This window comes from Anser anser, assembly GCF_964211835.1.
Source record: "Anser anser genome assembly, chromosome: 1".
Classification (NCBI taxonomy): Eukaryota; Metazoa; Chordata; class Aves; order Anseriformes; family Anatidae; genus Anser; species Anser anser.
This window is the reverse complement of record NC_139720.1, coordinates 108,310,595-108,324,908: the sequence shown is the minus strand read 5'-3', so window position 1 is coordinate 108,324,908 and position 14,314 is coordinate 108,310,595. Positions and strand designations below refer to the sequence as shown.

The 14,314-nt window shown below is 33.6% G+C and overlaps 1 protein-coding gene across 12 annotated transcripts in view; it reads right to left on the bottom strand.

Annotated features, from left to right (window-relative positions):
- NCAM2 (neural cell adhesion molecule 2) overlaps positions 1–14,314 on the bottom strand; it is a 294,421-nt gene that overhangs the window by 19,606 nt on the left and 260,501 nt on the right. The window contains exon 16 of one of the 12 annotated variants that reach the window (XM_083820855.1): positions 4,697–10,849. The exons of 10 other annotated variants lie outside the window; for them this stretch is intronic. In XM_083820855.1, coding sequence (XP_083676981.1) covers positions 10,743–10,849 — 107 coding nt within the window. In that variant the 3' untranslated portion in view covers positions 4,697–10,742. Of the gene's footprint in view, positions 1–4,696; positions 10,850–14,314 lie in introns of those variants that run through there. One more of the 12 variants, XM_083820856.1, reaches the window with a different exon arrangement.

Here is a 14,314-nt window from a genome sequence, read left to right as displayed (position 1 = left end):
ACTTTAAACTGTCACTTCACTCGTTCACTCCTTCAAATAAGACGTTATCAATGAATAATCTTATAGTAATAAGATTATAAAACTTTCAGCAATGCGATGAAGAAATGAAGCAAGATTCTATAAATCTCATGAAAAGTATTGGCAATTTTAAAATTTTCATTTATTCAATAAATTGTACTTTTAATTTTTAGTAACATAATTGAACATTTTAAATATATATGTTATTTAAATAATAGGAAAGAGCAATGAAAAACTTTGGCAAGTAAAGCAGAATTTCCCAGTGAAGAGAAATAAATAGAAAGATAAGCTTTGTGGATGCTCAAATTTAAATTCAGAGTAAATTATTTTTAGGAGTCTAGGTCAGACATTCTCATGGGAAGCATTAGAGTGAGAACCACCATCTAAATGTGTACAATGTACTGGTAAATTTCGTCCACAGAACACTAAAGCTATTGCTTCTGCACAAAGAGACAGGCATTTTATATGCGACATTCATGTATTGAGACTGATGTTACATGAATGTTTATCCTTTCACGTGACAAGTTCTCTGTACTCTTACAGAATCACAACATATATATTCAACTGCTTGTGCGATAAAATAATAATTGCATACAGTATATAAAGTATCCAGCTTGAACGGGGAAGTTGGACAAGAACACCTCCAGAGGTCCCTTATACCCTTAGTCATTCAGTGATTCTAGGTTTTACTGAAAAATATTCAACTAAGCACCTTTTTGTGCTTTTCTTTCCTTCCCCTCCTCCTTAGTAGAAATGGATTAAATGAAAGAGATGATTCTATGTAGCCCTTAAATTTTCACAATCATTTACATTTTTAAGGGGGAAAAAAAAGCAATGATGTAAAGTACTTTCCTAAGCTCATAGGGCTCATGTAAGCTCATCTGACAGCTACATTTGAATGGGTATGAGTGAGTGTGCATTACGGGATACTATGCTTGAAGAATTATCCTTTCTTTCAGATAGGTCTGAAGCTAAAGTTAGGACTACTTTTGAGCTACATTGGTTGAAAATTATGAGTTAGAGGAGGAGTTTGAAAATGCTGCACTGGGTAGTGGCAGGAAAAAAGAATGATCTTGTTTATCATCATCTTGAACTGCTCTGTCACATTCACTGTTACATAGGCTGTCCAACCATGATGGTTATTTCTGGACTACCTATGAAAGTTTTCTTCAATTTTTATCTGATCTGGAAATTTTCTTAGAATCAAAGGTTTCCAAGATTCATATACTTATTCAAAACCTCTAAAAAGATAACATAGATTTTTAAAAGTCAGTATCAACTGATGAGCATCTGAACAAACATAATATAGTACCAAAAAGTTAAACAGCTGTAGAAGGTCTTTTTTACCAGTTAAAACTACAAAGGTGGAAGGCCAAGACATTGCCAGAAGATGCTAAAGATCTAAATAACATGTACATCATGAGAAAAACAATAACAGCAACAACAAAGGAATTTACCAGAATTGTAAAAATTCCAGGCAGGGATGTGGATCTGTGATACAGGGCCATTCCAGATATAAAAAATGTATACAGATACTCTGAGAGGTGTGTTAGAGGCAGAGTATTGCAAATACTCAATGGCTAGTTTTTCATTTTAATCATTGAAATTATTCATTTGTTGTGAGATACTTTGAAATGCTTCCTTATTCTCTTTGGGGATATAAGAACATTCAAATTTATACATATTAAGAGAAAATAACTTCTCAGTTTTTAGCAGCTACAGAAGACTCATTATGTCAAATAATTATGTCTGATATATATATATCACTGTCTTTTAATGCTTCTTTGCATTTTCTTGCATTGAAATTGGATATATCTCAAGTGTAGGACTTGCATGACTTTGTTTACTGCATGTCAAAGCATCCTCCTACTCCATTTTCCAATAGGAAATGTCCCAGAGATGTTTAAAGGGAGCTGTTGTGTGCTCTGACTCCTTTGGTGTGTGTGATCAAGACGCAAGGACTGTGCGACACCCAGCAAATCTCTGAAGTTACACATACCCAGAGTGAACTGTGTCTTGCGTACTATGTGAGGGAAGCATGTACTCAGATTTACCAGTGAAGCCCTACAGAAAATGGGATGATGCTAGAAAGCAATGCTTAGCTTCATACAAGAGCCTCCTTGGCTCTTGCCTTACTGAAGGCTCCTATGCCTTATTGAAGAAAAAATCATGGGAGGCAAAAAGGAGCAAACAACCAGTGACACAGTGACACCCCCTGTCCCCATCTGCATTCTCCCCTCTTCTCCCCCCACCCCCCAATAATTTGTCTGACGTAGCCAGAGCTGTGTGAGCTGCCTTCAGTGATTTAAAGCAATAAAACCTGGCTACTGAGCTAGCTAAGTGCCCAGCAGCTACACGTCCATCTTCAGATGAAACAAAAAATTCAATACAATTGCAGTTTCAACTTTTAAACCATCATTATGATTCTGTGCAAACATTTACTGGAGGAATGTATGATGGGAAAGAGACCATGGCAATAATTAAGGTTCTTCTCTATCCTGTTCCTTAATACAAAAAGATGGTAAGTTTCCATCTAGCATTAATTTGTGTTTTTTTTTTTTCCTTATTGATTTTTCCTACAACTTCCTACTAGGACAGATACTGCTGCAAGGCAGTGTACAAGCACATGAGGATGTGTGTGCTCTGCACTGCATGAGTAACGTGGTCTGACACACACTTGACATGCAGCTTTGAAAAATAAGGGGGCAGTATTATCGATCCTGATGTAACTAAGACGAGTGAAGGTTCCCTCTAACTTTCTTCAGGCCACAAATGACGCATCTTCACCCTGAAGGAACTGCTGACCAGTTGGCTCACCACCGGCAGCTGCGGATGTGAGCCTGCCCATGGTGGAGCTACGGTGGGCTCAGCAGCAGCACCAGGAGCCATGAAGAAGAGGCTGTGCACCTTAGGCAAAGATGCACAGGAGGGACGGGCATTCTCAGTTTAGAGTCTGTAAGATTATTGACTTTAGAGACGTGAGCTACTGAAAGCAGCATGTCTAAAATTGTACCCATCAGAAATGTTACACTTTTCTGACACTTCTTTGAGTGGAGGAATTTTTCTTTACTATGGCAGAGATGCTCTAGTCAAGAAGTTTTCTGAAATGGACTTTTTCCTCTAATTTTAGAGGAAAATCTCTTTTATGACTCTTTCTGGGTACAAAATAGTACTTGAATTCTGACTGACTCTAATGGCCCCTGACAGCATTTTTTCATACGAAGGTGTCTTAAACAAGATGTAACTGAAAAAGCTAAATAAAACAATTTTTGTAATATAAATCACAACTCAAGTATGCTTGTCAAGGATGTCTTTTCTGTGTCTGCTGAGGGATAAGAAGGGAAAGGAAAGAAGGCCATGGTAATTAGAAAAATTTTGCTTGGTTTTGAACTGAAGATATTCTTTGGAGTTATGCTTAGTTATTTTTTAAGCAAAGTTTTAGGAATTATTCCTGGCATTGTCAAACTATCTTCAAGGAGCTTCAGAAGAATCTCTAAAGAGTTGTCAGATAGCTACAGCTCTTTCTTTCATGTATTTACTCTGTAACTGTAGTGAATAATGTTTATTTATCTAGCCATTGCTTACTTCTTTGGGAAACCCCAGCAAAAACAGGGAGGAAGTCCCCCCCCTCTTTCTGTGGAGGTGGCAGCCATACAAGGCCAAGAGGAGAAATTCAGTTCCAAGTGCTTCACACGTCAGCCAGATAATCAACACATTTTCCTCAGTGTGTTTGAGGCAGAAAAGCCAAGTAGGGAAAAACCCTTGCACTTTACAGGTGTGAGAAACGAGTGCTTTTTGCTTTAACGTAGCACAGCTAATGGTGAGGGCAGAGGCAGTCTGGCCTTCCTGCACGTTGAGGAGGAAAAGGCTCTGCGAGGAGAGCAGCTTTGTGCAGTCTGTGGCATCAGCTCTAGGCCCAGGTGGTTAGAAGGCTTTGGGGAATAACCACGTTTCTGCAACCCCCTTTCCTCAGTCCAAACCGACAACAGATTTACTGAACATGTCACTTGAAGGAATTTCTAAGAACCTGTAAAAAAGTAATTACGATTGACATGGGTATTGAAAAAAGAAAATACAATTATGAGTGTTTTGAGCACTGTTATTGCATAAAAGATCAAAGTTATTTTTACTGTGCTAATTGGGAGGATTCTAAACATACTGTGCATATACCACAGACCTGAGAGATTTTTGCATCTTTATGCTGGATGACAGCTGTAACCAGAGTAATATAGTCAGGAGGCCTGGAGAAGTAGAACTATGCTTGGGTTGTGTTTGAATTGATAAACTATTTCAGGCTTGACAACACTTTCTTTTAGCTCTTTACAGAGGTAAATGCAAGCACAGCAGTTCCAAGCACACAAGTTTTACTTGGAATAATATTTTAAATGTATAATTATTGCATAGCATTGGCTATAAAAAGAGAAGCTTAATATTTTAAGTGTTGCCAGTACTTGGTACATGTTTTCACTTGAAATATTTACACTGATACACCTGTAAGTGTCAGCAGAATTGCACATAGCAAGAAAGTCAGGTACCACTACAGTTTCTCCTAGTATAAAACACGTGCATTTTGGGATACATCTGTTTCAAGAAGGCAGATTAAATCAGCATGGATCAAATGTTCAGTGTATTTATACATATATTTCACATTATTTGCTCTATTAGTTGAGTAGTATGGCAGCCACCTAATATGAGCCAAACTAAAAAGTGGGGAATTCTAATCTCATTATTTTCCTTTTTTGAAAAAAGATCTATTCACTATTGGATAAAACACTGAGGTTTACTGTAGGAAACTAAATATTGGTACAAGATTAAAAAATCTCTTCAGTTACAAAATAGACAATGTAGACAATACAAGAAAAAGTGTTTATCAGTAATAAAGAAAATACAGATAGAAATGCTTTAAGTCAGTTTTGTTTATTACAAAAATGAAGACAAAAGTTGCATAAAAATGAACTTTGAACAACAGATGAAAGACGCACAAAATTACATACACTTCTTGACATCGTGTTTGGAAAGATGCTGAAGAACTTTACATTTACACTATGCACACATTATTCAAGAACAAAGCAGAGAGATGACAGTAAGTATTGCATGCATAAAAAGAAACCAATGGAGCAAAATAGCAGTGAAACGTGAATGAGATGAAATGAAACCGTATGTCATCGCTTTACAAATTAAACCATTTTAATTTAAATTTTTTTTTTTTAAATCACATTTCATACTGTTTTTAGAAACAAGCTTACAGAAACTGTAGTGCTTGCAACATTTTCCACATAAGTAGTTTTTGGTAAATTTTATATATTTTTAAATATAATTTTGTGAGAAATATACACTTGGCAAGATTTCTTTTGCTTGTATTATAGCTCATTTAAAATGCATTATTATTAAAATTACATGAAAATTACATTTTCATTAGGAATTGCCTCTACAAATGTGTTAGGTTTAAAATAAATATTCAGAAAAATTAATAAGAATATCACACTGTGTAATGGGACTATGATGACATGAGTGACTACTGTGTTTTCTCAGGACTTCAGAATATATAAAAATGAACAAAAATGGATATTCATACCTCAGCTACTTAGTGCTTGTAAAACATTTTTCTTAACATAGCTCCCAAGCATGTGGCTTCCATACAGATTCTGTTTCTAAACTGGCAAATTTGGTAAATTTTCTACACTTGCTATTTGAAACTATTGACTTTATTAGGATGTTACCAATGACATTAGAAGAAATAGGATTTTCCCTCTAAGATTCCATCACTTACACTTTAAGTCCACTACGTGTGTATTAAAGGAAAACTGGAGATTCCTTGTATATTTTGAGAAATGAAATGGATGAAGTACAATGTGAGAAAATCAAATGAGCTGTGACTGTAGCACAGATTTCAGTGATGCCATTACAGACCTCAGAAGCTATGTTTGTCTAGATATTGTTCAAATTACTTCCTGAAAGTCAGAGATTTTTTCCCTCTTTCCCCTAAAAACCCTGATGAAATGAGCAATTAAAATAATCAACAACAGATTGGAGACTATTAGCCCAATAACAAACAGTATATGCATCTCTATTAACTCTTAAAAAATATATAATTCTTTTGATTAGCTATCAATTTGTTTTGCATTTACATACACACATGAGTAGAGCTATAAAATTTAGTGCAATGAGCTTTGCATGCTAGAAACAAAATATAGTAAGGCCAAGGAATCTAATTGAATATTGGTCATAGTCACTTTTTTTTTTTTAATTAAACCATTGTATCTATTTATTTTCTATCTATTTTTCACATGCACATGATATTTCTTACGTTAGTGTTTGGCCCTATACTTCCATCAAAACATTACATGGAATGTTAATTTGTTCTTTAGTGATAGTATATTTTATATATCCCATAAAACCATACAAACACATATTTTCTTTCTAATACATGCAGTATGTGTGTCTTTTTCTGAACAATATTTTCCTATTTATATAGACAGCAATTTATCTTCTATGAACTTGACTGTAATAAATAAAGGATCACTTCTGAAGTTGTATTACGCAAATCATGTGACTCATAAATTTAGGAACTTGTCAAAACTCAGGAAACAAGAAAGACAGCAACTAATATCTGATTAGGAATGAAGGCAGCCTTAGACTCAAAAAGTTGTAAATCAAAATACTGTTCTTTAGAGATAATACTGCAATATCAAATAATAATCATTATCCTCTTTTAAGTTTCTGTGCCATCAATTTGAATTTAAAGCATACGTTCAGTGCAGAACATTTCAGGCCTTCAGTCTTACAGACAGTTGAATATTAACATTTCAAAATATGTGATAATGTTGAAAAAATGGTAAGACTGTCATTTACCATTGACTGTATCAATCATAAGATCTGAAATTCCTTTTACAATTACTATATTTAAAGGAACAAATTTAGTTATCTAACATTTACATATTAATGACAGCAGAATATCAAATTAAGTTTGAGAATATATATTTTTCATTTTAATACAGTTTAAGCTACAATTCAAAAGCTGTTGAGTATAATTTAATTTGCTAATATCTATTTTAGCTTCTTTCCCCTTCTTGTCTGTAGGAAGACAAGATTTTAAGATCTGTCTTCCTGTAGACTGTACAAAATGTTGTAAAATAACCTTGTCCTTATTGTTTTTAAAAGGCAGAACAAAGATTTTTTAATTATTATTATTTTAAGAGAAATACAAACAAAATTGTATTAGTTATTCATCTCAGGAGATACATTATCCTCTTCCTTTTGTCTTTCTCATTACAGTAGAAGGGGCATTGTCTAGAACTGCCTGGCTCTCCTGTAACAAAATCCCTACAATATTGTCTTAATTCTTCCTCTTTGGACTTTGATGTGAAGAGTAGAGCCAAAAGAACAACAATATATTCAAAATATCTGATAACCTCAAAATACATAAAGCAGAAGAACCTAAATTGGAGCAGACCTAAAATATCTCTCACTTAACAGGGGAAACTTATGTAGTCTCCAGCTGAACCTACTATCAGTTAGAAAAATGAGAACTAATCCAATTTTTTTCTCTTTATCCCACTGGCATTGTGGCACTGAATATAAAAGCCAACTTGTCATTCATAATGTGACATAAAGCTTCTGAAATTTCTCACAGCTTTTCGTTAGCCCTTTTGTAATATGCTTGGAGAGTTCAGAGTTGGTCACTCTCTAATCATCTATCTATCATCTACGTTACAATCTTATATATCTATCTGCAATGGCAGAATGATTTGCTAAAATAATTATTTTTTTATGGGTAAGAGTATTTCAAATATTTAACAAGAGTAGGTAAATGACTTAGTAATTTGCATTTTTCAACTTAAATATATATATGCCTGCAGTAGTCAGTCCCTTCTCTCACTTTATTAAAAATCAGTAAGAACAGAGACATACATGACATGTTAAATATATGATAAAGAGTTTAGTAGAAGAGCATAAAGGTCGCAAATTTTAGGAAAGTAGGATAATGTTGCAAAATAAGGAAATACCATGATTGTGTTGACTGTGCAACCTTACTGAGACAGTATTTTATTTTCCATTTTATGAGATCATCTCGGAATTACTCTGGACATTTTATTTCCCCAGTGACAGGTGCTCACTAGTCTGACAGTGTCCATAATTCGGTTTTCTTTATTATTCAGCACAGCACTCTCTCTATACTGTGCCCACACGAGAAAGTTCTTATCCTTAAATACATCTGGTCCCTACCTTACAATGGGATCACAATGTAGAAGGGCCGTGACTGCAGGCAACAGCCTCTTGAAAGAATTTGCTGCTCCCCTGGTCTAACAAGGCATCACAGTGTCTGTGCACCACTGCGCTTCTGCAAACAGAAGCACAGTGATCTTTGGAGCAGATCATGGTGTGCTTGGGCTGAAGCATGCACAGCGGAGAACAGTTCTCTGTTGACCAGTTTAGACTGAGATTTTCAGAGATTATAATAAGGCCAGACTTTGGCAGTTTTTTGTTTTTTTTTCTTTCCCCATGGGAATACAACGATCATCTACTTTCTGAATATTCGCCAAATGTCAGTTCTTGGAGTGTAAGTACAGATGTACTTGCAGATTTTTTTGTTTTGTTTTGTTAACACAGGAAACAAATGACAATAATGATAAAAATGTTCACTGTCGGGATTTTAGAGATAGAAAAAATAAAAGCTTTTTGCAAAAGTTCCTGCCTGAGACATTTCTTCCTCTGAAGAAATTTACCATAAGCAATAGCACTCGTTAGAGTTCTGCTCAAGTGAAAATGTATTCTCACATCTGTAAGTTTTTGATAACCGTTAACTGCAGCTAGCAGTTCCAAATCATCTATATCACAGTTAAACAGAAATGTTTTCATTAAAAAAAAAAAACAAACAACACTTAACATTAAGATTGCTAACGTTCATTCATTATTTCCTATAGGTCCAATAAGCACTTCAATATTTAACAACGCATTTGTTATAGAAATAACAGCTATAAAACTAAATAACAAAGTCAATGTGTATATTCACATTATGCATGGAAAAACAGGCTTTCACACAACTGACTGACTGGCAGCCAAAAGTTTCAGCTCTTACAAAATCAGAATAGAAGTTTCGTTCTCCTCCATGCTATGCAAGGCACATGTCAATGTAATTCAGTTCAAATAAGTGCGATGGCATTGGGTTAAAGTCATAAAGCACAGTGGCAAGAGATGCGGATGAAACAGTAGCCCTACTTAACACAGTGAATGTTTTTCTACAGATTACGACAAAACCAAGAATGGCATTTGCTTGAATTCCAGCTACTTCATTATACTAAGTATGTACACACACAAAAAAAAAAAGTATTTTTTTAAATAAATTAAAATAGTCTTCAGATTTACACATATGCATTCTGAGGACAGCTTACTTGTGACATAAGCCAGTTTTCTAAAATGGTTTTTGTTTGTTATAGATGGGAAGAGGTGTTATTAATGATGTTTTAAAGTAAAGACTTCCAAGAGTAAACAGAACCTGGCAAAACTGACCATGATCACTGCTTCTATGAAATAAGAATATCATTTCCACTGGTGAAGATATATCAGAATTTAAATTCGACCAAATAATTCCAAATTTACAAGCTAATGGTAATAAACCCCAAAAGAAATGAACTATAAGGAAAAAAAAACATGTACTGCAAATTTATTATTTCTGCTATGTTTAGCACCAACATGAAGGCGAGTATCCTAAAGTAAATATTAAATTCCGTCTTAGCTCTATAGTGCATTGCCTTCTTGGCTTAATTTGCATGCAGCAGAGCAGTGAGCTACAAAATTAGTCAGCTACGTAAATTCCAATATCAAATATATACAGGTAAGCTTCTATATGGATTCTTACTAAATGAACTTTATCTGAGACTTTGTATATATCATTCTATGCTTTTACATTCTACATAAAACGTTTTACATTTTAGTATGTGAAATAGGAAAAAGGCCTTTACCCATTCTTTACTGAAGGTCAAAATTAAGCTTCCTGGAGTCTCAAGACTAACAAATGCCATGAAATGGAATGTGTGGCACTGTTCCAGTTTCAAGAAGTAAGTTTGGAGGGCAGGGACTTATTTTATGCGCTGAGACATGGCTTCAGAGAGGCACACAAAGTCTATGAAATTTAATTCTATGAACTGAAGCAATTCATACATTAGAAATCAGAGAAGACAGAGAAGATTCTTTTTTTTAAAAAATCTTGTGGAAAGTACAAAACATGTTTTATATTAAGCACAGTTTTAAGTACATTTTGGAAGGAGCTTGTATAAACACAACTCTGTGAAAGAGATTAATACAGAATCAAAATGCTCTCATGGAAGACCAGTTGATGGTGTACCTGGGAAGCCATATTGACTCAGAATGTTAAAGTCTATGCATAGATTTCTTATGACGAAAGCAAAGTTCAGAAAACACACTGATCAAAACAAACCGAATGGATCACATTCTCCAGCTTCTGTCAGACAGAAAAGCCAAGCATAATCTATTGAATTTGTCACAGAACTTAGAAGTTTCCAAAAAAAACAAAGTTGAAGATTTTTTCATGCGCAGACTGAAGTAATTACACCATTTAGGGTCTTAACTTGGAACGGAAAGTTTAGAAGAGTTATAGAAAAGTGTGTTTTATTTATTTATTTTTACAGGTCTGTGTTTATTTTCCTCTAAATATTAAATTAAGAAGGAAAGGAAGATAACATTGTTTGCCTCATAAAACAGCATCAAAACATGCACCAGGAACTTATGACTACAATGAGAGAGAAACAAGCAGCATTCAGCTGCAGAGACTGGCCTCCATTTTCACGTCTAGTAGCTTCACAGCATCTTTCTGTGTGGACAAGAATTGTTATAGAAAATTAAGACTATGAAAAAGAAAAAGTAGATAAAGCTTTAAAAACAAAGTATGAAAAGGAAAAAAAAGGGGTAGTGGAAAAGAAAAAAAGAAAAAATAATCATTTCACTACTTACAAAGTGCCAAAGACAATCACTTGAAAGACATCATTCTAATAAAAACATTAAATTATAATTAAAATGTGTATGAAATTGTAATAATTGAAGTACTTTGGAGTTGTAGAATGGTCAAATCTGGATACTAAAATATTCAAACCACAAAAAGTATGTACCTTAATAGCAGCAACATGGTTCTTCACAGTAGTTGAAGTGTCAAACGCTTTGGTCTAACTTTAAAACAATTTATTTAAGCACTTAACCTGAAGCATGTGACCAACCCTCTTGAGTTTCCCTTCAAAAGATCCGAAAATATTCAGCCAAGCCCAACCTAAATACAAGCTTTCATGTCTTTCACACTGGAGGTACTTGGAATTCAAGAAACTACAATGCACACAACTACAATCAGAAATAATGGATATTTGAAGCAACAATGAACAGCAGAATGCAGGCTAAAAGAAGAAACTGTAAAAAAAATAAAAGTAAATAATTACATACAAAAAAAGGGTTTCGAGCATGCATGAACATAAAGAAACAGGAACTTGATAAGCTGCTTCTTCTTGCCAGTAAGTTTATCTCATTTCTGAATTATTGTAGGAGTCAAGAATGGACCATTGTCAAAAGCTGGCCTTAATAATATGGACATAAGCCTGACTGAAATACCAATGCAATGACCAATGCAATTAGCACAGACAGCTGGTAATTATTTAGATGTTGACTTTAATACTAGGGTGCGAACAGAACAAAAAAGCTCTTCAAAATACACAACTTCTTAGACATTCGAGTCCTCACAGTATGTCTGGATGTAATCCAGTGCAATACATGAAGTCTGCATATATATTTTCTACTAACATTTATATTGAAAGTTCACTTCTTGTCAGATAATGCAGTCAAGTTTATGCAATATATTTTAAGCATCTTAATCTCCTTGACTGGATATTAATTTTTTTTTTTTAGCTACAGTGACAGTAATAATATGGATAGTGATTAATATCACTGTCAGGCTACTGTTTCAAAATAGATTTCAAAAGAAATTGAAATGTAGAAAATCTTGTGTAGTTTGAACAATAATTTTGGTTACATTTGAATTTACTTTAAAAAAGTGTATTTTAAGAAACTGTAGTGGAAGTAGATGAAAAGTCTTAAGTCTCCCATTTTTATATGAACTGTATTATTTTAGTTCCTTAATGTAATTAGTCAAGCTTTAAAACAATTTATTTTAGGTTAACATCAGTGCAGAGGACAATTTGTTAAATCTCAACACAAATATGTTAGGGTATTTCTCCTCTCTATCGAGCTCACCATCTAAACACAAAGTTGACTGGTGGATGAATCATTGTCTCTTTCCAAAAACACATGCTCTGACACGCAGAACGTAAATGCTATCTAAAATCAAAGGATGTTTTAAGTTTTGGAATTTGAATCTTACAGAGTTCTGGCAACATATTTCAAATTTGGCTTAAACCACGGAACTGTTATTTTGTGAACATGTTCTGGTGGAAAAATTGCTATCAGGACTTGAATGCTTAATATTTAACCATTGCATTATGCATGTATAATGTAAACGTTCCTATTTCACAAATACACATCTGAGTGTAACTAACTATGAAGTAGAAAAAAAACAATATAAGGAAGCTAAGAGTTTGGACTTCACCCAATCCTCACATGTATGTTTACTTTGGTATTTTTAATGATGCATGTTTTTTGAAGAAATTATTATGTTCAAGCTGTTCAAAATTCAAAAACAGATATTTTTATTAAGAATATGTATAGCAAGAAAATCTTTGATACAGTAAACTTCCAACAGCTGTGTTCATAACTCAGCTTTTATCATATTAACATATCTAATGATCTAATCTTTTAATGAACATTCTTTTTGTTATTATATATAATTTATTATTATATAATTTATTATTATAAATAATGCTAGCAGTTACCTATAACAAATACCTTATGACGAATAAGAGTGCCATACTTGTTAAGTGTGACCTAACACTTCAATAATCAACACTTATGATTATTTTCTTTTTTTATAGTATTCAAAAAGATTAAGTAAACCTTAACTCACAAAGAAAAAAACAACAACAACAAAAAAAACTTTCTTTTGAATCAGAAATTCTGTGAATACAGAGTAATTCTTTGACTATTATTTATTTATTTTCATAGTATTCTACTGCTTTTCTAGTATTCAGTGGGAGTTAATTCCTGTGATAGCTGTACTGTAAGATCCATTTTGTCAAAAGTAATATTTTTATTGATTTTTTTTTTTTGCCTATGATCATCTATGATTGCACTTATAGTGTAATTGTCTCTCTGAGTCATATCAAGTAAGCTCTGTAAATTTAATAGTGGTTTCTAACCCTTTTCATATAAAAAAAATGTTACAATCTTTGCAGGAAATGGAGCAAACAACTGTTTTTAGCCTACAGCAAGAACATTTAATGTCACTTACAACGATGTTAATCTGGAATTGATGAAAAATGGCTCTTACTCAGCAAATTTTAGTACTGGTTTGCAAACCAAGAGCAAATGTGTTTTGTGGGGGCTACCATCTTTTTGTGGTTTTGGATATCATTTTCTCTGATTGATTGTGATTCTTACCAACAACTACTGTTCTCAAAACATAAGATCTCAAAGACATTTAATCTCTCCTCTCTGCTCTCTACAGAACTTTAGGTAGTAAATAAACTTTCTTCTTTCAACACAGCAATACATGCTGACAATTCTGTGTTACGTTTTTAATGCAGAATTATGATCTGAACAACAGTCTGACAAAAGTGTTCATTTTTGATTTTGGAATGACAGTGTCCTTCAAGCTAGGAGAAAATCATACAGGTAACCTCACAAGGGTAATGCTGCAGCTCTTCCTTGCCTTGGGAGTATGATCAGAGCTGTGAAGAGAGACTAACATCCTCAAAGCTTTCTTTTTTGACTACTGTATTTTGTTCTTCCTTTTAGATTTGACTAAAAAGCTAACTAGTCAAAGCTGTGGAGTCTTCACAGGCAAAGTAAGGGATCTTTCAATTTTGGCTATTACACAAACCCAATGGAACCAGATACAAAAACTATGTACTTGATGTATATGTTTGAAAGAACAAGGTTTTGGATTTCTACATTTGTTAAAAATACATATAAATTTAAATATGCACAAATAAAGAATTTCAGTGTATTTTAACAAGATGGAAAATCCAAAGATAATTAAAGACCTATTTCTCAAAGAGTTCATTCTAAAGTTAAAGTTCTCCCAGCCCGTTTACAGAATTAATCTATAAATCAATCAATTAACCAATATTAGTAACATCAGTTATATTATGAAAAAAGTTATATCGTTCACAAAAAAAATAAA